The following is a 23,972-nucleotide window of genomic DNA, read 5'->3' as shown; positions in this document are numbered from 1 at the left end:
GAAACATACTGGGGGGAGGTCAGCAGGTAGGGAGAAGGGGGAAAAGGGAGGGAGATGATGCAGGAATTAAGAAGCATAGTAGGAGGGAGTGGAGTAGACAGGAAGATATTGAGAAGAACTATATGCACAACCAATGGGCATGGACTAGGAGAAACAACTGGAAGGAGGGTGGAGCAGGGGGGAAAGAAATTGGGACAACTGTAACAGCATAATAAATTTTAAAAAGCAGGAAAAAATTATTTTCATGTTTCAATTGTTGATATGTTAGCTATCTCTCTTAGCATTAATATTTCTCATAGTTTTAGAGTTTTGGTTTGTTAATTTTCAGTGTGTGAGGGTATTTACATTTTTCTCTATTTCCCTCTCTGTGTTCACCCATGTTATCTAGTCATTTTATTTTATGTTTTTATTTATTGATTTTGGGGGGCGGGGGTAGCGGGGAGAGATAGAAAGAGAAACATCAATTTGTTTGTTCTACTTATTTCTGCATTCATTGGTTGCTTCTGGTGTGTGCCCTGACCAGAGATTGAACCCAAAACTTTGGCCTATCAAGGACAACACTCAAATCAAATGAGCTACCCCGTTAGGGTTTATCTAGTCATTTTAAAGATGCTTTCACTCAGTTACGCGGTCTAAGGTGAGTTTTTACAATCACATCTTAGGGTTTCTCTTCTAGGACACTACTCAGGACAGCACTGGGTCAGTATTAGAACCAATGGTGGTATGGTTCAGTGCATGGTCACAAGGCTGCAATTTTAAGGTCCTATCTCCATAAGCCTTCAGGTTGCTAAACATTGTAGCCCTTGATGGCAATCAGCAATAGCTTTATTTTCTGCATGTTCTGCCAAGCGAGGTGGGGCAATAATCGGGTCCTGGCTTTAAGTCATAACCCTGTAACCGTTATAAGTGTCTCCAATTTATTCTTATTGCTCTTAAGGGCCAAATTTCTGGAACCTGCATTTCCAGACCTGGAGCCTAATAGGTCCAATCATTCAATTCCATTCATTATTCTGTATTTTTGTGCCATTTCTTTTTTTTTTTTTATTATTCATTTATTTTTAGAGAGAGGGGAAAGGAGGGAGAAAGAAAGGAAGAGAAACATCAATATGTGGTTGCCTTTTGCGCGCCCCCAACTGGGGACCTGGCCTGCAACCCAGGCATGTGCCCTGAGTGGGAATCAAACTGGCGACTCTTTGGTTCACAGGCTGGCACTCAATTCACTGAACCACACCAGCCAGGACTGTGCCATTTCTTGATCACAGAAATGTTTAGAATGTTTCTGAGATTATCAATATCCTTTCAGTTCTCTCTTTTTTACATTTTATCTATTGTTATTATGTGTGAGCAGAGTGGACATGTCAATGGTGAACTCACTAAGCCATTTGGACCAGAGGTTGAAAAATACTTTTAAAAGATCCATACATTAAAAAAAAGAAAAAAATCAGGCCCTGGCTGGGTAGCTCATTTGGTTAGGGTGTCATCTCAATATGCCAAGGTTCAGGGTTTGATCCCCAGTCAGGAAACATACAAGAAACAACCAATGAATGCATAAATAAGTGGAACAACAAATCAATGTTTCTTGCTCTCCCCCCACCCCACCTCATCCCTATGTTCCTCTCTCTCTCTCTCAAATCAATATTAAAAAAAAAAAAAGTTTTTAAAAGCCCTGACCAGTGTGGCTCAGTTGGTTCAGCGTTGTCCCACAAAGCAAAAGATCGCCAGTTTGATTCCCAGCCAGGGCACATACATGAATCAACCAATGAATGCATAAATAAGTGGAACAACGAGCCAATGATTCTCTCTTTTCTTCTCTCTCTAAGATCTATAATTTTTTTAAATAAATAAAATTTTCAACTTGTTCTAACAGCATAACATTTTGTACCTATAGAATCAAGTGCTTTCATATTCATTGCCTATTTACACTTCTACTATCATTTGCACTTGTTGATCTCCCCTATATATCTGGTCTCTAGATGAAATAAAAGCAGATGAAGGTATAGATTAAGATCATATCTGTCCTATCTCCATAATGCAAAAGCAGTCAGGTAGGACATTAAAAGAGATTCCTCCACATACCTAAGACTCTCTCTTCCTATTCCACTTTATATTTTCCATCTGTCAATAAGGCCTCATTACAACAGTGTTCTGCCTTTGGCTTCTTTAGTGTAGTACCTTTTATGACCATCATTTCTTCATTTACCATTTTTCAATATTACTTCTTAGTCTGATGCTGTTTACTGCTAATTTTCAGTTAAGACTTCCCTCTCAGGCTCAGTATAACCTCATGTACCTTGCTATACTGCCATGGATTCCAAATAGCTAAGCCCCTGCTCTTCAAGGTTTCTCTTGTATATTCTCATACTGTAGAAAAGAGCCACAAATTCAAATGTCAACAAGCATCAGACAAGTAAGATAAATGGATGTGTTATGTCAGAGTGGGGTTATAAGAAGACAGAGCAAGTCTCATTCTAAAGAAACAGTCATAATTAGTTCCAGTGATTATGTCAAACATTCTGGTTTAAGAGAATCCAGATATTAGGAATTTTATGTGAAATCTTTTGATTTTTAAATATGGGCAACTATTTCAGATTTTTAAAAATCACTATGTGGACCAAACAAAACTCATATGTGGATTTTAAATTTCTGCAAAAGATTGTTTTGCTATTTGTTTTGTAAACAAAACACATAGATCTAGCCTAACATAAGATCACATTCTTAAAATTCAGCTAAAGCCTGGCCATTTCTCTAAGCCTCAGTTGCCCTAATGAATTAATAGGTTTATCCCTCATCTGCTACTCTAAAGGCTCTCTTTTATTTATTTTGAATACAGAAGGAGAAATAAAGTGAACAATTACAACTATAGAGGAAAAAGCCCTTAATAATATGCTTCTTCATGAAGAACAAAATCAGAATAAAATGGCAAAATATTCTTAAAAGACAAAAGAAATGGAGGTATATATTAAAACTAAGGTATACCACAGAGGAACAACAGAGGAAACAACAGAGGAAATATTGTGGTTATAAATGTATAATATATTGCCTAACAGGCATTAAATATGTTTGTTTAAGTAAATATATTAGTAAAAAAGAGAAGTATAAAGAATTAAGTGCCTACCTAAAAATTTAAAAAGGAAATAGAATGACAAGTCACAAGCAGCAAAGAATAAAATATAAGACAGATTAGAAATTAAAGAGTAGCAAAATTAGTACTTGGGTTTTTGAAAAAAATTAAAACAACTGATAAACTACAATTTTAAAAAGAGAAAAACTATAAAAGTGTCAGGACTAAGAATTTTAGAAGAAATTAAAAGTAGAAAAAATTTCATAATTATATATAAGATTTATGACCAAGTAATCATTTTGACTGTATGACTACAAAATCCCAAAACTGATACAGCTTTATGGAACTAAGATGAACTTTAAGGAGTCAATACTTATAAAGCCCCCTTTGCAAAAACCAGTCTATACCTGGTGAACAGGGTTCCCAGTTTTACAGATGAGTAGAGAAGCTCACTTCCTGAAGACTCAGGAAACCTCAGACTATCTTAGGTATCTTGAGAAAAGAGGAATTCACTTAAGTCTACAGGTAATGCAGGTGAAGCCAGATGGTGAGTTCTTGGCTTGGTTTCCTACCCTACCCAGAGGCTTTTTAAAGTCCAATCTGAGATTTTTATGAAAAGTTCCAGGAAAGCAAACTCAGAAGACCTATAGAGTCAACCGCTATCATGCTGTACTTATATATAAATAATCAGCCAAGTTTTGTGAGACTACACTTACTTTGCAAAGAAGTTAAGTCTTACTTAAGATTATCTTTGATAGAAATGGGGATGACTATAGAGAAAAAAATTGCTCCAGTAGAGAATTACAGCACACCTTTGTGGGTATCACATTCTACTCCTATTTATTATCTTTAAGATTTTGTTACCCACCTGTGAATTGAACTGGATCCTGAATCCTTCAAGGTGCCTCCAATATCTGGCTACAACTCTCCAAATTAAAGTTTCCAATTTTTCTTCCCCTCTTTGTCTTTTAATCACTAAAAATTAAAACTTCCCTTTGCCAAAGCCCTACAAGCTGAAGCTGGACAGTTTGATATAAACTTCAGAGAAGTCATTCCAATAGCTCATGAATTGTGCCTGTTGTTGCATGGGCCACTTAGAAAGTTCAACAGATCACTGATGACATCACCAGAGATATTCAAAGGTAAACCAGGAAAATCTGTCATGTTGCCAGTGCCTGTCATCATTCCATTTGAAGATGCTTTGAGTCCAAGATCTAGAAAATCTTCTTGACTACATGCCTTCGGGACTAAAAAGCTGAGTTTTTACAGGGTGGGGCAAAAGTATGTTTACAGTTGTGAGTGTGTGAAACAAAGTTTATTCTTGTATTATTATTTATTAATTATTGTATTATTTTCCATATAAACAACTGTAAGCCTACTTTGCCCAACCCTGTAGCTGTTCCAGTGATTTACTTTTGTTCCACAGAAATCCCTAGGACAGAGAGACTGGCTCAATAGATTCTGAGACAACTACCAGCTCAGTTTCTGGACTATGAAATTTCTTGGGGAAGTTTCAGACAGGAGAATGGTGGGATTCAGGACATAATACCCCAAAATATGGCACCTTAGCATATTAAATACAGTAGTTCCCCTTTACTCATAGTTTTGCTTTCTGTGTTTCAATTACTTACAGTTAACATTGGTCCAAAAATATGAAATGGAAAATTCAAAAAATAAGTAATTTGTAAGTTTTAAATTGTACGTTATTCTAAAAAGTGTGATGAAATGTCATGCTGCCCTGTTCTATCTCACCAGGGTCATAAATCATTCTTTTGTCCAGTGTACCCACACTGTATATGCTATCTACCATTAGTCATTTAGTAGTCATCTCAGTTATCTGATTAACTGTTATAATATCATAGAGCTTGTGTTGAGGCAACTCTTGTTTTACATAAAAATGGCCCAAAGCCCAGGCTGGTGTGGTTCAGTGCACTGAGCACCAGCCTCCGAGCCAAAGGGTCACCAGTTCGATTCCCAGTCAGGGCACATGCCTGCGTTGAAGGCCACGTCCCAAGTTGGGGGAGCATGAGAGGCAACCACATATTAATGTTACTCTCCTTCTCTTCCCCTCTCTCTAAAAATAAGTAAATAAAATATTAAAAACAAAAACTACAGCTTTAAAAAATAAATGGCCCAAAGGGCAAAAGTAATGATGCTGGCAATATGCCAAAAAGAGGCTGTAAAGTGTTTCCTTTAAGTGAAAAGGTGAGTATAATATAGTAAGATATTTTGAGAAAAAGAAACCACATTCAGGTAACTTCTGTTACAGTATATTGCTTTAATTGTTATTAATCTCCTACTGTGCCTAATTTATAAATTCAACTTTAACAAAGGTATGTATACACAGGAAAAAAACATTATATATATATATATATATATATATCCATCCCTGCTTTCAGGTACCCCCTGGGGTCTTGGGACATATACACCATGTGCAAGGAGAAACTACGTATTTCAAGGTGAAAGAATTTGATAAATGGCATGTTCAGGAAGAACTTTCTGATCCTCTCCTGAAGCAAGTCATAAAATCCTCATGTGAAAGGTGCCTTTACTATACCTGAAGGAAAGGAACATCCTTATATCCAAGACAGAGGAACACTGAGAAGAATTTTAAAAAATGAATCTTGCTAATTTTCCCTTAGTTTACTACACTTACCTCACCCTCTTTGTCCTATCATATCTTTCCACAACTTTCCACTCTTCATCAGATCTTGCATAAAAACACTCAGGTTTAACCATTTCTTTGGGTCTCTCTTCACTGCCTTATGAGGAGCTCCCTGTCATGTAAAATTTAAATTAAATAAATTTGTATGGTTTTCTCCCATTAACCTGTCTTTGTCAGTTTAATTTTCAGACCCAGTCAGGGACCAACCCTAAGAAGGTCAAGGAAAACTTTTTCCTCCTCTACAGTGGTAAACTACAAAGTAATATAACATATAGATTAATGAAGGTATGTTCAATGGATTGAAGTAGTATGAGAAAGAAGTTGAACGATTTAGTGGGTCTGGTATGGATAAGAAGGGGCTTATCAAATAGGTGACTGCAGAGCAAGATTTTTAAATATGATTAGGAATTCGCTGGAAATAGAACAGGAAAATAAAATATTAAATAATTTCCCCCAAACTTCAAAAGTATAGAGGAGGTGGTGTGGTATAGCAAAAGAGCAGTGACCCTAAAGATAAGGGAGCTAGATAGTAGTCCTGGTTGTTCCACTATTTACCTCAAGCTAATTAAACTCTCTGGATAATTTTTCTTGTTTGTAAAATGAAGAAATAACATCAGAGTAGTGTCAAACATTAATGGAGATATAAATAAGGTCTAGGGTAGGGCCTGGAATCATTTTAACAGTCACAGGTGATGGGGGTGCTCCTGGTCCAGTGACCTATACATTGCCTTATTGAACATTAAATTATCTCTACAGGTTCCTTTTACCTTAAAAGTTTATTTCAAATAATTCTATTTCTATATTGAATTGTTTTAGCCAAATAGAATTTTGCCTAAAGAAATAAAACCAAAGAAGAAAATTATAAGGCTAAAAAAAAGAAGAAAATCAGCAGGTGAAAGTACACTTAAAAAAATCTTTTCTTTTTATGACTAAATAAGAGTTTACTCTCTGGCAAAGAAACATTTAAATATAATCACTACCACAGTTATCATGATAGTATATCTTTTTAAATCCTTACAAAAATAATTTATTAGACAAGCAGTTTAAAGTTTTAAGAAATGAAAAATACCAAAAGATAAATTATAATCTACACAATAGTGATATACAACTTTAAAGTACAATGAAAAACAAAAAGCTCCCTTTCTAAGCGATAAAAAAAATTAAATCTTTTGACAACAGTTTAACTTGGGAAGTCATATATTTATTCAGAGAAAAGTATAAGACTGCAATGAAGAATGAATAAATGAAATCTTAGATGTAAGGATAAAAGATAGTAATATAATTTTGGCCAATTTAACTTGCAGATTTAATTAAATACATATTAAAAATTTTTAAGGGCTAGTTATAGAACTTTATAAACTAATAGTGAAATTCTTCTGAAGAAATGAGAAAAAAATTAGTTTCTTTTAAGGTAGGCTCAAATTATTAAAAACAGTAGTTTGCAAACCCATATGTGATATTGGGATTTGTAATAAAAATATATATATTTGGTCTTCCTCCCCTTTTCTGGCAGAGCTCCTAAACCCTTGGAATTTCCTAAGTGAGGTGTCCTTTGTTATGTTAATGAAAGTGCCAGGCTGACTGATCAAGTAATTAGAAGTTGGAACTTTCAGTCCCATTCTCCTGCCTACAGGGAGGTGACAGGGGCTAGGGATTGAACCAAACACCAGAGTCTTATTATTTAATCAACCATGCCGCCTTAAAAATTCCAAAGGACAGGGATCAGAGCGCTTCCCCATTGGTGAAAAGGTAGAGATTTGGAGATAGTAGAGTGCTTGAGTAAACGTGGAAGTTCCGCACTGTCCCCCTATACCTTGCCCTATGCATCTCTTCCATCTGGCTGTTCCTGAGCTATATCCTTTTACAATAAACAGGTAATATAGTAAGTAAAATGTTTCTCTGTGTTCTGTGAGCTACTCAAGCAAATGAATCAAACCTAAGGAGGGGGATGTTGGAAACTCAGATCTATAGCCAGTAGTTCAGAAGCACAGGCAAAACCTGGACTTGCAGCTGACATCTGAAATGGAGGAAGGGTGGGGCAGGAGGTAGGAGGGCCAGTCTTGAAGGACTGAGCCCTAATCTGTGATATTTGAGGCTATCTCCAGGTTGATAGTGTCAGAATTCAGTTGAATTGTAGGACACCCATCTGGGGTCTTAAGAACTGCTTGGTGGTGCAGGAAAAACCTTGTCGGCAGCCGTCCGTCTCGAGAGACGATGATGTAGCTTCTTAAGAGTCTATCTGCACCGCCGAGAATGGTTGTGCAGTCCGACTCGGGAGTGACACGGTATCTGTCTCCTCCCGTGTTGAATCGACATCTTGTGATGACGCTGGAGTGTCCTCTCCAGTGAAGCTGAAGCTACAGAGCCTGGGCAGGGTGATATGGAGGGTCTGCTGTTGCCCATGCAGCAGACCCCCCCTCTCTTCGCAGCTGAAGGGTCCAAGGGAAGACGGAGTCAATACAGCTTGGCTTCAGGTGCGCCGCAGGAGTTGCCGGTGTTGACTACAACGTCAAACCGCCTTAGGGACTCCGGCTCCGGATTTTCTGTCGGGGTTTACTCCCTTAGCCTTTCCCCTGAAGAGGTATGCCGCAAGGCAGCGGAGGTTTTTTGGAGTCAGAGTTTTCCTTCTCTGATGTGCCCTGACTGGAAGATCGAACCAGCGACACTTAGCTCGCAGGCCGACGCTCAATCCACTGAGCCAAACCAGCCAGGGCCCAGGAAAAACCTACATACATTGAAATTCATATAAAAATTATTATTATATGCTAGGGATATAAGAATTAGAAAAAAATGAAAATTCTAGAGATGGTTAAAAATAGTGAAATAACTTAATGTGTGTGATAAACAGGAAGTAAATACCATAAAATAAAAATAAATAAGAAGAATCCTGAGACAGATGGTTATCAGAGTAGAGGAAAATTATTTTGGATCGCTGTAAATTCCAGAGGTTAAATAATCAATTAGAATGAGGAATAAATAAAAACTGATTAGTACTATTTATATCCAGATGAAAGACTGATGATTTTCTATAAAAGAAATGAAGGCTTGTCATAAGAGTCAAGATGGATATGCTTGAATATATGCAAATGAAAATCTATTGTGTCATATTCAGCTAAGTTGAAGGACAGAAGATCAACAAGCAAGCATCAGTCATAACTGGAGAAATGTAGAGAAAATGTAAACCTTGTACACTGTTGGTGAGAACGTAAACTGGTACAGCCACTATAGAAAATGGTATGGGGGCTCCTCAAAAAATGAAAACCAGAACTACCATATGATCCAGCAATTATACAAAAATACAATACTAACTTTAAAAGAGGGATGCACACACATGGTCAGTGCAGCATTATTTACAAAAGCCATGCCATGGAAACAACCTAAGTATCTAGTGATGAATGATTTGATAAAGAAAGAAATTGTGAATATACATATATATGTATATATATTTAGCGATAAAACAAAACAAAACAATGAAATCTTGCTATTTGCAATAAGGATGAACCTGAGGGCATTATGCTAAGTGAAATAAGTCAGACAGAGAAAAATATAAATACCATATGATCTCATATGTGGACTCTAAAAACAACAACAAACTGAGCTCATAGATACAAAGAACACATTGGTACTTGCCAGAGGAAGGGGGTGGGGTGGGGGTGGGAGAAATGGGTAAAGAGAATCAAAAGGTAAAAATTAAAAAAATGTAGTTGATGTAAAGCAGACAGAAAATTTATATCATATTAAAAATACTGACTTCATATATACACATTATATATATGCTAATGTATATGACAAATATATAATATATATAAAACACTGATGCATGCCTATTTTTCTAAAATACAAAATAAAATACCATGCTCTAAATCTTTAAGATGAAACCAAATATTAGCATATTCTTAGAAAATTGCATTAAAAGAATTTAAAACCAAAAGCCAAAAAAAATAAATAAATTGCCAAAACCTATGGGATACAGTGAAAGCAGTCCTGAGAGGAAACTTCATAGCAATACAGGCCTACATAAAAAGGATAGAAGAATCTCTAATAAAAAAACTAACCCTACAGCTACAAGAACTACAGCAACAACAACAAACAAAGCCCAGAGCGAGTAGAAGGAAGGAAATCATCCAGATCAGAGCAGAATTAACTGACATAGAGACTAAACAAACAATTCAAAAGATCAATAAAACCAGGAGCTAGTTCTTTGAAAAGATAAGCAAAACTGACAAGCCTTTACCCAGCCTCATCAAGAAAAAAACAGAGAGGACCCAAATAAATAAAATCAGAAATGAAAGAGAAATCAAACCGATACCACAGAAATAAAAAAGATTTTAAGAAATTATTAAGAACAACTGCATCACAAGAAATTTGACAACCTAGATGAAATGGACAAATTTCTGGAAACATATAATCATCCAAAACTGAATCAAGAAGAAGCAGAAAGCCTGAACAGACCAATAACAACTAGTGAAACTGAAGCCGTAATAAAAAAGACTCCCGGCACACAAAAGCCCTGGACCAAATGTCTTCACAGGTGAATTTTACAAAGCATTTAGGAAAGAACTAACTCCTATCCTTCTCGAACTATTTCAAAAAATCCGAGAAGAGGGAAGACTCCCCAACTCTTTCTATGAAGCCAGTATTACTCTAATTCCAAAACCAGGCCAAGACACAACAAAGAAAGAAAATTACAGGCCAATATCGCTGATGAACATAGATGCTAAAATCCTCAACAAAATATTGGCAAACTGGATCGAGCAACACATTAGAAAGATCATACACCACGATCAAGTGGGATTAATCCCAGGGATGCACGGATAGTTATATTCGCAAATCAATAAACGTAATACACCACATAAACAAAACGAAAGACAAAAACTACATGATCATATCAACAGATGCTGAAAAAGCATTTGATAAAGTACAACACCCGTTTATGATGAAAACACTCAGCAAAATGGGAACAGAGGGAGCACACCTCAACATAATAAAGGCCATATACGAGAAACCTGAAGTAAACATCATACTCAATGGGCAAAAACTGAAAGAATTCCCCTGAGGTCAGGAACAAGACAAGGAAATCCACTCTCCCCACTCCTATTCAACATAGTCTTGGAAGTTCTAGCCACAGCCATCAGATAAGAAAGAGAAATAAAAGGCATCCAAATTGGAAAAGAGGAAGTAAAACTGTCATTATCTGCAGATGACATAATACTGTACATAGAAAATCCTATAGATTCCACCAAAAAGACTACTCGACCTAATAAGTGAATTTGGCAAAATAGCAGGGTACAAAGACAATATTCAGAAATCGAAGGCATTTCTGTACACCAACAATAAAATATCAGAGATAGAAACAAACAAACAAAAATATCCCATTTACCATAGCAACAAGAAAAATAAAGTACCTAGGAATATAACGAATGAGGTAAAAGACCTGTACTCAGAAAACTACAAAACACTGAAGAAAGAAATTAAGGAAGGTACAAATAAATGGAAGCATATACCATGTTCATGAATGGGAAGAATCAACATCATTAAAATGTCCATACTACCCAAAGCAATTTATAGATTCAATGCAATCCCTATTAAAATACCAACAACATATTTCACAGACCTAGAACAAATACTTCAAAATTTTATATGGAACCAAAGAAGACCTCGAATAGCCACAGCAATCTTGAGGAAGAACAACACAGTAGGAGGAATCACAATACCTGATACCAAACTATACTACAAGGCCACAGTAATCAAAACAGTCTGGTAGTGGCATAAGAACAGACACATAGATCAATGGAACAGAATAGAGAGCCCAGAAATAAACCCAGGTCTATATGGCCAACTAATATTTGACAAAGGGGGGTGGAACATAAAATGGAATGAAAAGAGCCTCTTCAACAAATGGTGTGGGAAAACTGGACAGGGACATGCAAAAAAATGAAACTAGACCACCAACTTACACCAGACATCAAAATAAACTCAAGATGGATCAAAGACTTAAATGTAAGATATGACACCATAAAAGTCCTAGGGGAAAACATAGGCAGGAAAATGTCAGATATCCCACATAGCAATATTTTCACTGATATATCTCCTAAGGCAAGGGAAATAAAGGAAAGAATAAACAAATGGGACCACATCAAACTAAAGAGTTTCTGCTTAGCAAAAGAAAACATCAACAAGATGAAAAGGGAACCAACCATATGGGAAAATATATTTGCTAATGATACCTCAGACGTGGGACTGATCTCCAAAATATATAAAGAACTTATATGACTCAACACCAAGAAGACAGACAACTCAATTAAAAAAGGGGCAAAGGACCTGAACAAACACTTCTCCAAAGAGGACACAGAGGGTCATAGGCATATGAAAAAATGCTCAACATCACTAGCCATCAGAGAGATGCAAATAAAAACCACAATGAGATACCACTTTACACCTGTTAGAATGGCCCATCATCAACAAATCAACAAACAATACATGCTGGCGAGTCTGCTGGTGGGAATGCAGACTGGTGCTGCCACTATAGAAAACAGTATGGAATTTCCTCAAAAAACTAAAAAAAGAACTGCCTTTTGATCCAGTAATTCCATTGCTAGGATTATATCCAAAAAATCTTGAAACACCAATTCAAAAGAACCTATGCACCCCTATGTTCATAGCAGCACTATTTATAATAGCCAAGTGCGGGAAACAACCTAAGTGCCCATCTGTAGATGAGTGGATCAAAAAACTGAAGTACATTTACACAATGGAGTACTATTGAAAGAAAGAAGGATACCATTTGCAACAACATGGATGGAACTAGAGAGAATTATGCTTAGTGAAATAAGCCAGGCAAAGAAAGAAAAATACCTTATGCTGTCACCTATTATAGGAAACTAATGAACAACACAAACAAATGAGCAAAATTGAACCAGAGGTATGTAAACAAGGAGTAGACTAACAGTGAAAAGGGGGGAGGGAGGAGGGAGAAAAGAGGGTAAGAAGGAGAAGGGTCTAGTCAAAGAACATGTATAAATGACCGATGGACATGGACAACTGGGTGGGGACTGACTGTGGGAGAAGGGGTGGGCAGTGTGCGGGGAAGCAAGAGGGAAAAAGGTGAGACTACTGTAATAGAAAAACAAACAAAAATTTTTAGTGGGGGAAAAAATGAAAGCAAAATAAATTAATTAATGAACCAGCAAATTGTTCCCTCCCCCCCAAAAAAACCTCACATGTAGGAAGGTGAACAAAAGAAAATGTAAAGTACAGAAATGCAATTTTAGTGAATATTAGAAGGACAAGGATTTTCCTTCACACTGTATATTTTTCTCCATACGTGATCCCTCCAGAATTTGGCATTCTGAGGAAGTAAGTAATGACATAAGGTTCATTGCATAAAACTAATAAGACCAGTTGTTAATAGCGGTTTCGTTGACCATGACTTTGACTGGAATATCATGCTTAAAGGAGACATGCTTGCGCTCTGGTTGTTACCAAAAAAGCCCTGAGGAACTGGGATTGACTTTCAAAGGTAATAAAGCCCACGAGAAAAAAAGCCTTGTACTTTGGTTGGTTGTGCGGTCCATGGCAATCTTTCCAGAGAAGGAATGAAGGTTGCTTTCCTGAAAGATGGCTAGAAGAACCTTAAGGCACAATGGAAAACCCAAAGGACTTGGAAAAGACATGTGTTTACAGGCAAGGCTGAATGGCAGGTATGTGGCTCAGCTCCTGTGCCCTAAAGGGCAGACTCAAAGTCACCCTAAAGATTCCTTGTGTAAGTTCCAGAAAAGCAGACGTAAAGATCATATGTGATCATTTGCTGCTCTTGTTGTGTTTATGCAAACTAACAGGACAAATTAAAACTGGATTTAATGCAGTCCCTTTAATGACAAGGAGGGTAATCTTAAGGAGAAAAATCGTGATTCAAGGAAAATCACAATCTCAGTGGTAGACTATAAAGTAGTGCAGCTAACTGTCTTTAAGTTTCTTTTCATTTAAAGTTTGTTTCCATTTGAAAGTTAAACTAGGTCTGTGACATCATCAAAGATGCTTAATTTACAGGCAAGAAGAATGTCAAATGCCTTGCAACTGGATGTCTTTCCAATAAGACAGTCTTGCAGATTTAGAGACTGGTTTTTGGGTTATGTTGCATAAATTAACATGTGTGTTCTGTTTTCATAGGGAATAAGCCTATGATCTCATTACTTGAGTGATTGTCTGTACGTATAGGCCTCACTTAATCCTGTCTGCATCGCTGCCTCCTGAGACTCAATGGTTTGGCTGAACTAAGTGGCAGGGTTGGTGAAGCATGGGGTGGTCTGTGGGTTTCACTTTAAAACTGGTTTCCCTTTTCTGTTCTAGAGGCCTGGACAGAAAAGGCCTAGAGGTCTGAGAGAGGGGAAACCTAAAATACTTCCCTCAGGCCAAACCAAGTATTATGGGCAAAAGGGTTTTGGACAGGTGTGATGTGCCTTCGCACTTTCCTCCAAAGCAGCTTTTCTCCCCCCTAATGTGGGATATTAAAAAATTAATCCCTGCCTTTTGTCATCTAGTGGTTATGGACTGAATGATGCCTTTTAACCCTGTTGCCAAATCTGTTGCCCCCAGAATACAACAAGGATGCCAGCCTGTTAAACCAAGCACACCGTTGTCCGGGACAGCCAACTGATCTAAAGTCTGCACAATCCTTCCCCATGTTGGAAGGCCAGCCTCCCCTCGACACCCCAACTCTTATTAGGGATTTCTGGACCCAAGGGTAGGTAGGACAACGAACATATCCAGCTTGAAGCAGCTAGAGGAGCACAAGACCTTCGCCCATTGTCCTTTATAAGATTATAAAGGGTCTTAAGTCTGAGAGGAGGGAATTGTTATTTTTTATTGTTATAAAAATTAATTAATTTTTTTAAAAAAGAATAATATAGGAAAGCGTGAAGCCAAGGAACTTATATGCACAGCCCATGGATGTGAACTAAGTGGGGTGGGATTGCTGGGGGAAGGGGGCTACTGGGCGTAGGGGAGCAATGGGGAAAAAAATTAGAACTACTGTAACAACATAATCAATAAAATATACTTTAAAAAAAAAACAGTCATCTTCCTATGAATAGCAATAAATGATCTAAAAAGGAAATTAAGAAAACTTGATTTGCAACAGCATCAAAATGAATAAAATGCTCTAGAATAAATTTAACCAAGAAAGCACTAAACTTATACACTGAAAACTATAAAAACATTGCTAAAAGAAATTAAAGATACCTTACATAAATGGAAAGACATCTCACTTTCATGGACTGGAATACTTAATATTGTTTAGATGAGATTATGCCCCAATGTATTGTTTCAATGCAATTCCTATTAAAATCCCAGCTGCATTTTTAGTAGAAATAAATAAGCAATCCTAAATTCACATGGAATTGTAAGCAATCCCAAATAATCAAAATAATGTTATAAAGAGGATAAAATTGGAAGATTCAGACTTCCCAATTTCAAAAATGACTACAAAGTTAAAGTAATCTAAACAGTGTGGTACTATCATCTGGTCTGAATGGAACAGAATTAAGATTCCAGAATAAACCCAAATATCTGTGGTCAACTGATTTTTAACAAGAATAAGAAGACTGTTCAATGGAGGGGGGATGGAAAGAAGTGTCTCTTCAACAAACAGTACTGAAAAAGGACTCATGGACATAGATAACAGTGTGGTGACTGCTGGGGGGAGGAGAGTATAAGGGGACTAAATGGAAATGGGATAAAAATACAATAAAGATTAAATTTAAAAAAAAACAAAAACCTGCTGGGACAAATACCCCCATACAGAAGAATAAAGTTACATCCTTACTTCATACCATTTATAAATGTTAATTTAAAATAGATTTAAAAACCTACACATAAAAGCTAAAACTACAAAGCTCTTAGAAGAAAACATAGCAAAAAATCTTAATGACCTTTGATTTAGGAAAGGTTTCTTAGATATGACAACAGAAGCATGAACAACAAAATAAAAATATAGATAAAACGGACTTCAAAACTTAAAAACTTTCTGTGTCAAAGGACACTCTCAGAGTGAAAAGATAACTCATAGAATGGGCAAAAATATTTTCAAATCATGTATCTAATGAGGGTTTTATATCCAGAATACATAAAGAATGCTTAAATCTGAACAAACAACTCAATTTAAAAATGGGCATCAGACCTAAAAAGACATTTCTCCCAAGAGGATATACAAATGACAAACAAGTACATAAAAAGGTGCTCAATATCATTAGTCATTAGGAAAATGAAAATGAAAATCACAATGAGATACCACATACTAGGATGGCAATAGTTAAAAAAAAAAAGGAAAATATTAAGTGTTGACAAGGATGTGGAGAAACTGAAATGCTCATGCATTGCTGGTGGGACTGTAAAATGATGCAGTTGCCATGGTCAACGGGTGAATGGATAAACAAAATGTATTCGTACAATTGAATATTATCCACCCATAAAAAGAAACAATATGGCTGAAACGTAAAAAGGTATGCTAAGTGAAAGAAACCAGACAAAAAAAAATCTACATATTATATGATCCCCCCTACATATGAAATATCCAGACTAGGAGAATCCATGGAATCAGAAAGCAGCTTTAGTCATTGCCAGGAACTACATTGGTAGGAGAGAATGGGGAGTAACTGTTTAATAAGGGGAGTTTCCTTTTAGGGTGATGAAAAATTTCTGGAATTAGATAGTTATGATGACTATACAACACTGGGAATGTATTAAGCGCCACTGAACTAAACACTTCGCTGAATTTTATCTGTATTTTATCACAATTTAAAAATTATTTTAATAAAAAATGTTTGCAGGATAAAGTCTCATATCAAGAAAGGCAACTGAAGCAAAAAACTGTGATAAAGGTAATAATTTCCAAAAAGGGCAGTATCTGACTATCTGAATTATTTATAAAGATTTGATACAAAGATATGGGATCAATTTCCAAAGTTACCAGGCTTCGTGGTCAAAAGTCATGCACAGTTTATATACCAAGAAATAATTACATGAAAATTCCTTACAAAAATGAACAGGTCACTAGAAAGTAAATGCTTGTTAAAATATCTTTAAGGAATATATTCTAAATTCCTTATAAGAGTTAAAAAGCAAATGTGGTAAAGCCATAGTGAAATAAACTTAAACATCTCCACCAACAATGTGAAACTGTTCTAGAGAACAATCTGACAAAATGACAACTATGTAACTATTTGATAGTTTAAAATGTATGTAAGTTTCAATCAGTGGATTAAGCGCAGGCCTGAAAACCAAAGGATCGTCGATTTGATTCCCAGTCAGGGGACAGGCCTGCATTGTGAGCCAGGTCCCCAACTGGGGGCAAACAAGAGGCAACCCATTGATGTATCTCTTCCTTCTCTTTCTCCCCCTCTTCCCTTTATCTAAAAATAAATAAATAAAATCTTGAAAAACCACAAAATAATGCTCACATTGGTTTCAACTCTCTGTATACATTAAGATGAATATGGAGTGTTTAAAACTCAACCGGCTCTTTTAAAAATAAGTTGTAGAGAGTGATAATTTCCTGGCAATTATTTTCCAATCACATTCTTAGCCCAAAGATTGGTAAAAAACAAATAAACAAATATGGAGGGCAAATAAAAAAGTACAGGATAAACTATAAGTTTAGAAGAAAATCTTAAGTGGTCAAATTAAGATGTTTTATTTAGTTATACTCTTACTCTAAACCTCTTTTTGCTGAGATAGAAGTTTTCAGGCTACTATCCCAACAAGATTTCAAGATTTCGAAGCAAATTTTTTTTTCCACTGTATTTAAAATGTTAGCCATATTCTTGTACATAGAACCCATCATAAAAAGCAAACAAAGGCAAACTGGAGCTTTTAGATAGACATTCTGCCTGTTCAGAAACTAAAGGGAAGAAGCCTTGAAAAGCAGAAGCAGTAAAAATGTATAGTTTAAGGGAGCTGTTTCATATGGTTTAAGAATGATACTGTTCTGCCCCAAATTCTCTCTATACCAGAATTTTTTCTTATTAATTCCTTAAAATCTACCAGAGAGTTATAAAGAACAGGTATTGTCCATTTATCAACCTCAATATCTCTGAAACAATTAAGCACTCATACTTTATTACACAGTACTATAAATATGTTCAATTTCTTTCACTTCTCTCCTAACATCTAAATGAAGTAAACTGCAATTGAAGGGAATGAAAGAGGAAGGAGCACTGAGCTGTCCACTATAGCAGTCTCCCCACATCTATATTTCTCCCAGATTCCATTTTTCAAAGCTATGCATCTTCTCCTTCTTAAAATCATTCACTAGCCTAGTAAAATAATTTTTTCTCACTTCTCAAAAAAATTTTAGTCATAAGAATAGCATTTTTTTAAATGAACTCACCTGAAATTTATTATTTAACATGGCAAACATGAAAAGTTTTTAAAAAATCTTAAGATCTTTATCCATTTAAAACTTGCTTTTCTTTTAAATTTTACCATTATTATACATTCTGCTACTACGCATATAACTTTACTATACATTCATTAGTTAGAGAATATAATAATAAAGATCTTAATTGGGCCTGTAAACAAACATTATATTTAAAGATATTTTTCAGCATAATATTCATCAACTGATTCTTACTTTGTTTCAACTTATGGAAATCACCAACTCTATCCCTCGTATCCTGCTTTAGTATATCTGTTTGAATTCTGGGTTCACTCTCCAAGTTTGGGCCTGGAATTAAATGCTGAAGAAGATTGGGAGAGTTCTGTTTTGAAGTTCCAAGGTTTCCATTGTGATTTATGTGAGAATCTATGACAGAAAAACATCAAGTTAAGGTCATATTTTGCAGAAGGATTTCACAAGATCTGCTTATTAATCAGTTCCCATGAGCATCTCTAGTACTGATTATAAACCTGTTCACCAAAAGGATATATAGTAGAAGCTAAAAAATTAAAATGGCAATGATACAGGCTGGATAACTCTTTTCCTCCCTCCCAACTACATATTGCTGTCAGACGTCTCCAAAATCCAGTAAGGCTTTTAGAAGTTCCAAACTCTAAGTCATTTTCATCTACACAATTACAACTATTAATTCTTGATTTAAAACAAAATTTTATTTCTTGATTTTAGAGACAGGAAGGAGGGGGTGGGGAAAAGGGGGGTGGAGAGAGAGACAGACAGACAGAGAGAGAGAGAGACATTGATTTGTTGTTTCACTTATTTATGCATTCATTGGTTGACTCTTGTATGTGTCCTGACAGGGGATCGAACCCACAACTTTCGCCAATTGGGACAATGCTCTAATCAACTGAGTTACCTGACCAGGGCCAATTTTTTTCTTTTTAGAATCTCCAGGATATAGCCATTCTTTCCCCCACACCCCCTCTATTCATCATCAAAGCCTTGATTTAGATCCTTATTATAATTAATTTTAATTATATCAATTCTCGTTTTAGGGGAACATTTATGTAAACTCAAATAGGTATTCAGAAAACAAGATTTCATAAGTACAGAGTAGGGAGTTTAAGATAGGTGGATCTCGTAATTTATAGAAGGCCTCTGTGACACAAATTTAAACACATTTTGAAAAAGATAAATAAATATAGACTAACAGAGATGGACGGGAATGTAGTCCAGAGTGGCAGAACAAATAATTCTTCTGCTTTTAGTAATATATTAGACAATGTGCATTTAAAACATTATTTTTTATTTATTTACTTTAGGGAGACAGGAAAAGAGAGAGAGAAACATCAATTTGTTGTTCCACTTATTTATGCATTCATTCATTGATTCTTGTTATGTGCCCTGACTGTAGACTAAACCTACAACCTTGGCATATCTGACAACACTCTAACCAACTAAAATACCCGGCTAGGGCATAAGGTGCATTTTTAAATGATTGCTTCTTCCTGAGTTTTAATCAGTCATTTGAAAATATATAACATTAACTAGAAAAATGCTACTTCACTATGCTGGTAACTGACAAATTTTATTCATTACATAACAATACATGACCAGAAAATTGGTTTTCAAGCAAAAAACTAAGAATAAGATTTCATACCTGGAACCATATTTGGGGGGAGAGATTGTCCAGTTGGACGATGGGAGATTGCTTGATGACTTCCATATTGAGAAACAGAAACAGGGGGTTTCTTCAAAACTAAAAGAAAAAATAGATCCATATTATATTCATTGATTTTCTGATTTCTAAAAACCAATCACCATAAACCTATTTACATTGCACTAATCCTATGATGCTTATCCTAATTTTGTAATTCTTATATAATTAATTTCTGGCTACTAACTAATACATTATACCATCCATCACAAATTTTGGTAATCAATAAATTTGACCAGAATATAAGACAGTAGGAACTCTGTCTTGTTCACCACTATATTCCCAACACTTAGAATACTGCCTGGCATATAAGAGAAGCTCAGCTAAGATTTAATGAATGAAAAAGTAAAAAATATCTTCAGATACAGTGAGACCTGTTTATATAGATAGCATAAATAAAACCTAACATTTATAGATTAGGTGAACCAATAAAAATATGCTACTCTGAAGTACTCAGATTTAAATAAAAACTAAATATGAGTGATACAAGTTGAGATTTTATATTTGAAGAGGAAAAATTTAAGTTGTACCCAGGGCTTTATTAACAAAAACGTACATACTTAGAGTTGGAACTTTCTTCGCCCTTAAGAAATGAAGCCAACAGGGAAAGAGATAACTTTTCACTCACTACCACTAATTCCACTACATCCTTGGGCAGCTTAACATGACAGAAAGAAAGACAGCAAAGAAGGAAACTAGAGAGAAGAAAGATAAAAAGAGAAATATAGAAAAGTCTACCTCTAAGATACGGTTAGTGTCATATTTTATTCTTCGAAAATTTGGTATGGCAGAGATAATGCTATGTGATCCTATTTCATTATATTTTTCCTGGGCACATGGGGAAGATCAGCCTTTCTTATGGTTAAGGGTCATAAGACTGGGTTCTGGGGATTTGGCCAAGATGGAGGTGTAGGTAGACATGCTGCATCTCCCTCACAACTAAGAAGGAATTTACAACTACCTCAAAACTAAAACAACAACCAGAAGTTCCAGAAAATCGAACTACACAGAAGTCCAACAAACAAAGAAATAAAGAAGAAATAAACAAATCAACAAACAACAAGTGCTGGCGAGGATGTGGAGAAACAGGAACCCTACTGCACTGTTGGTGGGAATGCAGACTGGTGCAGCCACTATGGAAAACAGTATGGAATTACCTCAAAAGATTAAAAATGGAACTGCCTTTTGAACCAGCGACTCCACTACTAGGATTATACCAGAAGAATCTTAAAACACCAATTCAAAAGAACTTATGCACTCCTATGTTAATTGCAGCACTGTTTACAATAGCTAAGTGCTGAAAACAACCTAAGTGCCCATCTGTAGATGAGTGGATCAAAAAACTGTGGTACATTTACACAATGGAATACTATGCAGCAGAAAGAAAGAAGGAACTCCTGCCATTTGCAACAACACGGATGGAACGGGAAAGAATTTTGCTTAGTGAAATAAGCCAGGCAAAGAAAGAAAAATACCATATGATATCACCTAATACAGGAAACTAAAGAACAACACAGACAAGCGAACTAAATAGGACAAAAAGCAGAACAGCAGTCAATAGGGGGGAGGGGGGAGGGAGAGAAGTGGGATAAGTAAGGGAAGGGTTTAGTCAAAGAACATATATAAATGACTCATGGACATGGACAACGGGGAGGGATATGATTGCGGGAGAGGGGGTGGGTTGGGTGGGGGAGAGAAATTGGGAGAAAAGGGGACAACTGTAATTGAAAAAAAAAAAAAAAAAGAAGAAGAAGAAATACTCAGCCAGACAGGTAGGAGGGGCAAAGCCAGGACAAAAAGGATGCTGTATGAAGGCGGCCGCAGCAGCACAGGGGCTGTGGCCACAATGGAAAGCGCAGTCATACAGTTTAAAAGTAGGGAGGGAAACCTGAGAAGTGATCCTAGCCCCAGACCGGACTACATAGCTCATGGTTCCAGCACCATGTAAAATGGAGCCACATTGCTTCTGACTGTGAAAACCAGTGGGGGTTGGGGCGGAGGAAGAAACTGCCAGTCTCTCAACAGAGTCAGCTGGTTTAGAGGGCCCACATGATCCTGGAACATTGGCAAACCCACTCACTCTGGGAACCATCACCAAACAACAGTTAGAGGAGCGCCAGTTGCATATGGGAAGTGGCAGAAATGCCTGAAAGAGGGGTGAGTGCTGAACAAGCGGCATTGTTCCCTCTCAGACCCCTCCGCCACATTCAGCACCACAACGTGGTGAAATGGGTCACCCCACACCGACAAATACCTAAGGCTCTGCGCCTTATGACATAACAGGTACAACAGATCTACATAAGACAAAGAGGCAAACACAGAAAGCTGTGAAGTTGAGGATACAGAGAAGTATGGCCCAAAAGAGGGGGCAAACCAAGGTTCCAGTGGGAGGACTGAGTGATGAGAAGATAGCCAACCTAACAGATGAAGGATTCAAAACACTAGAGATAACGATGCTCACAGACCTGACAGACAATATTAAGCACAACAAATGCATAAGGGAAGAAATGAAGGCTATGCTAAGTGAAATGAAAGAAAACCCACATGAAACCAGTGGTGAAGGGAAGGAAGCCAGGATTCAAATCAATGAATTGGAACATAAGGAAGAAGTAAACAGTCAACCAGTACAGAAGGAGGAAACAAGAATTGAAAAAAAGTGAGGAGAGGCTTAGGACCTCTGGGACAACTTCAAATGTGCCAACATCCAAATCATAGGGGTTCCAGAAGGAGAAGAGGAAGAGTAAGAAATTGAAACTTATGTGAAAAAATAATGAAGGAGAACTTTCCTAATTTGGCAAAGGAAATAGATATACAAGTCCAGTAAGTACAGAGGTCCAAACAAGCTAGACCCAAAGAGGACCACACCAAGACACATCATAATTAACATGCCAAAGGTTAAAGATAAAGAAAGAACCTTAGAAGCAGCCAGAGAAAAGAAGAGAGTTACCTACAAAGGAGTCCTCATAAGACTATCAGCTGATTTCTCAAAAGACATTTTGCAGGCAAGAAGGGACTGGCAAGTATCCAAAGTAATGAAAAGCAAGGACCTACAACCAAGACTACTCTACCCTGCAAAGCTATCATTTAGAATGGAAGGACAGATAAAGTGCTTCCCAGACAAGGTAAAGCTAAAGGAGTTCATCATCACCAAGCCCTTTTTATATGAAATGTTAAAGGAAGTTATTTAAGACAAAGAGGATCAAAACTATGAACATTAAAATATAACAAACTCACAACTATCAACAACAGAATCTACAAAATATAAACAAAAACAAACTAAGCAGACAACCAGAGTGGGAACAGAATCATAGGTATGGGGAACATTTGGAAAGGTGTCAGCTAAGAGGGGGAAGATAGAGAAGGGGAGAAATGGTGCAGGGATTAAGCATAGTTGGTGGGTGCAGAATAGACAGGGGGAAGAACAGTATAGGAAAGGGTGAAGCCAAAGAACTTATATGCACAACCCATGGACATGAACTAAGGGGGGTGGGATTGCTGGAGGGAAGGGGGCTACTGGGCATAGGGGAGCAAAGGGAAAAGAAATCAGGACAACTGTAACAGCATAATCAATAAAATAATACTTTAAGAAAAGCATTTGGAACAACAACAAAAAAAGACTGGGTTCTGACCATGAGAATGTAGGTGAAATTGAATGTGACACTTCCAAGAATGGCAATAAAATCTTCTGTGTGAATCACCTAAAATCTGTCTTCACTTTCTGCCACACCTTAAGAGGCTACATATGAAGATGGTGGTTTCAAATAATGAAAGAGGACACTGCTTGAAAAATAACTGCGAAGAGAGCCATCCAATCTGCATCAGACTATCATATCAGCAATAAGTAAACCTTTATTAAGTCACTGCAATCTTGGAGTCATATGTTAATACACCACAGCCTAGGCAATACTAACTAGTATGCTAGGGTTATTTTTATAATCCTCAAAGCTTTATTTCAATCACTCAATTTTGATTACACAGATCTCTAAACTTAAGGACCCAAGAAGTTTAAAATTCACTCCTAAGAAAGTAATCTACTCAAATTTATAGAAAGTTGAGGTTTTACATATCTTACTGTGTTCCCGCTGCCTTGTTCCTACTATCAGTATAATGCCCAACACCCACTTCTGCACATGACAGC

General features: G+C 36.6%; 1 protein-coding gene across 5 annotated transcripts in view; it reads right to left on the bottom strand.

The window, feature by feature from the left end:
* GOLM2 (golgi membrane protein 2) overlaps window positions 1–23,972 on the bottom strand; it is a 132,411-nt gene that overhangs the window by 23,253 nt on the left and 85,186 nt on the right. For all 5 annotated transcript variants that reach the window (XM_090270523.1, XM_090270525.1, XM_090270524.1 and 2 more), the window contains exons 7-8: window positions 19,778–19,876; window positions 18,355–18,525 (exon numbers count right to left, since the gene is read on the bottom strand). In XM_090270523.1, coding sequence (XP_090126649.1) covers window positions 18,355–18,525; window positions 19,778–19,876 — 270 coding nt within the window. The remainder of the gene's footprint in view (window positions 1–18,354; window positions 18,526–19,777; window positions 19,877–23,972) is intronic.

Source organism: Furipterus horrens, unplaced genomic scaffold (assembly GCF_987537825.1).
Source record: "Furipterus horrens unplaced genomic scaffold, mFurHor1.1.pri manual_scaffold_3, whole genome shotgun sequence".
In the NCBI taxonomy this organism is placed as follows: domain Eukaryota; kingdom Metazoa; phylum Chordata; class Mammalia; order Chiroptera; family Furipteridae; genus Furipterus; species Furipterus horrens.
This window is presented reverse-complemented; position numbering and strand designations above follow the sequence as displayed.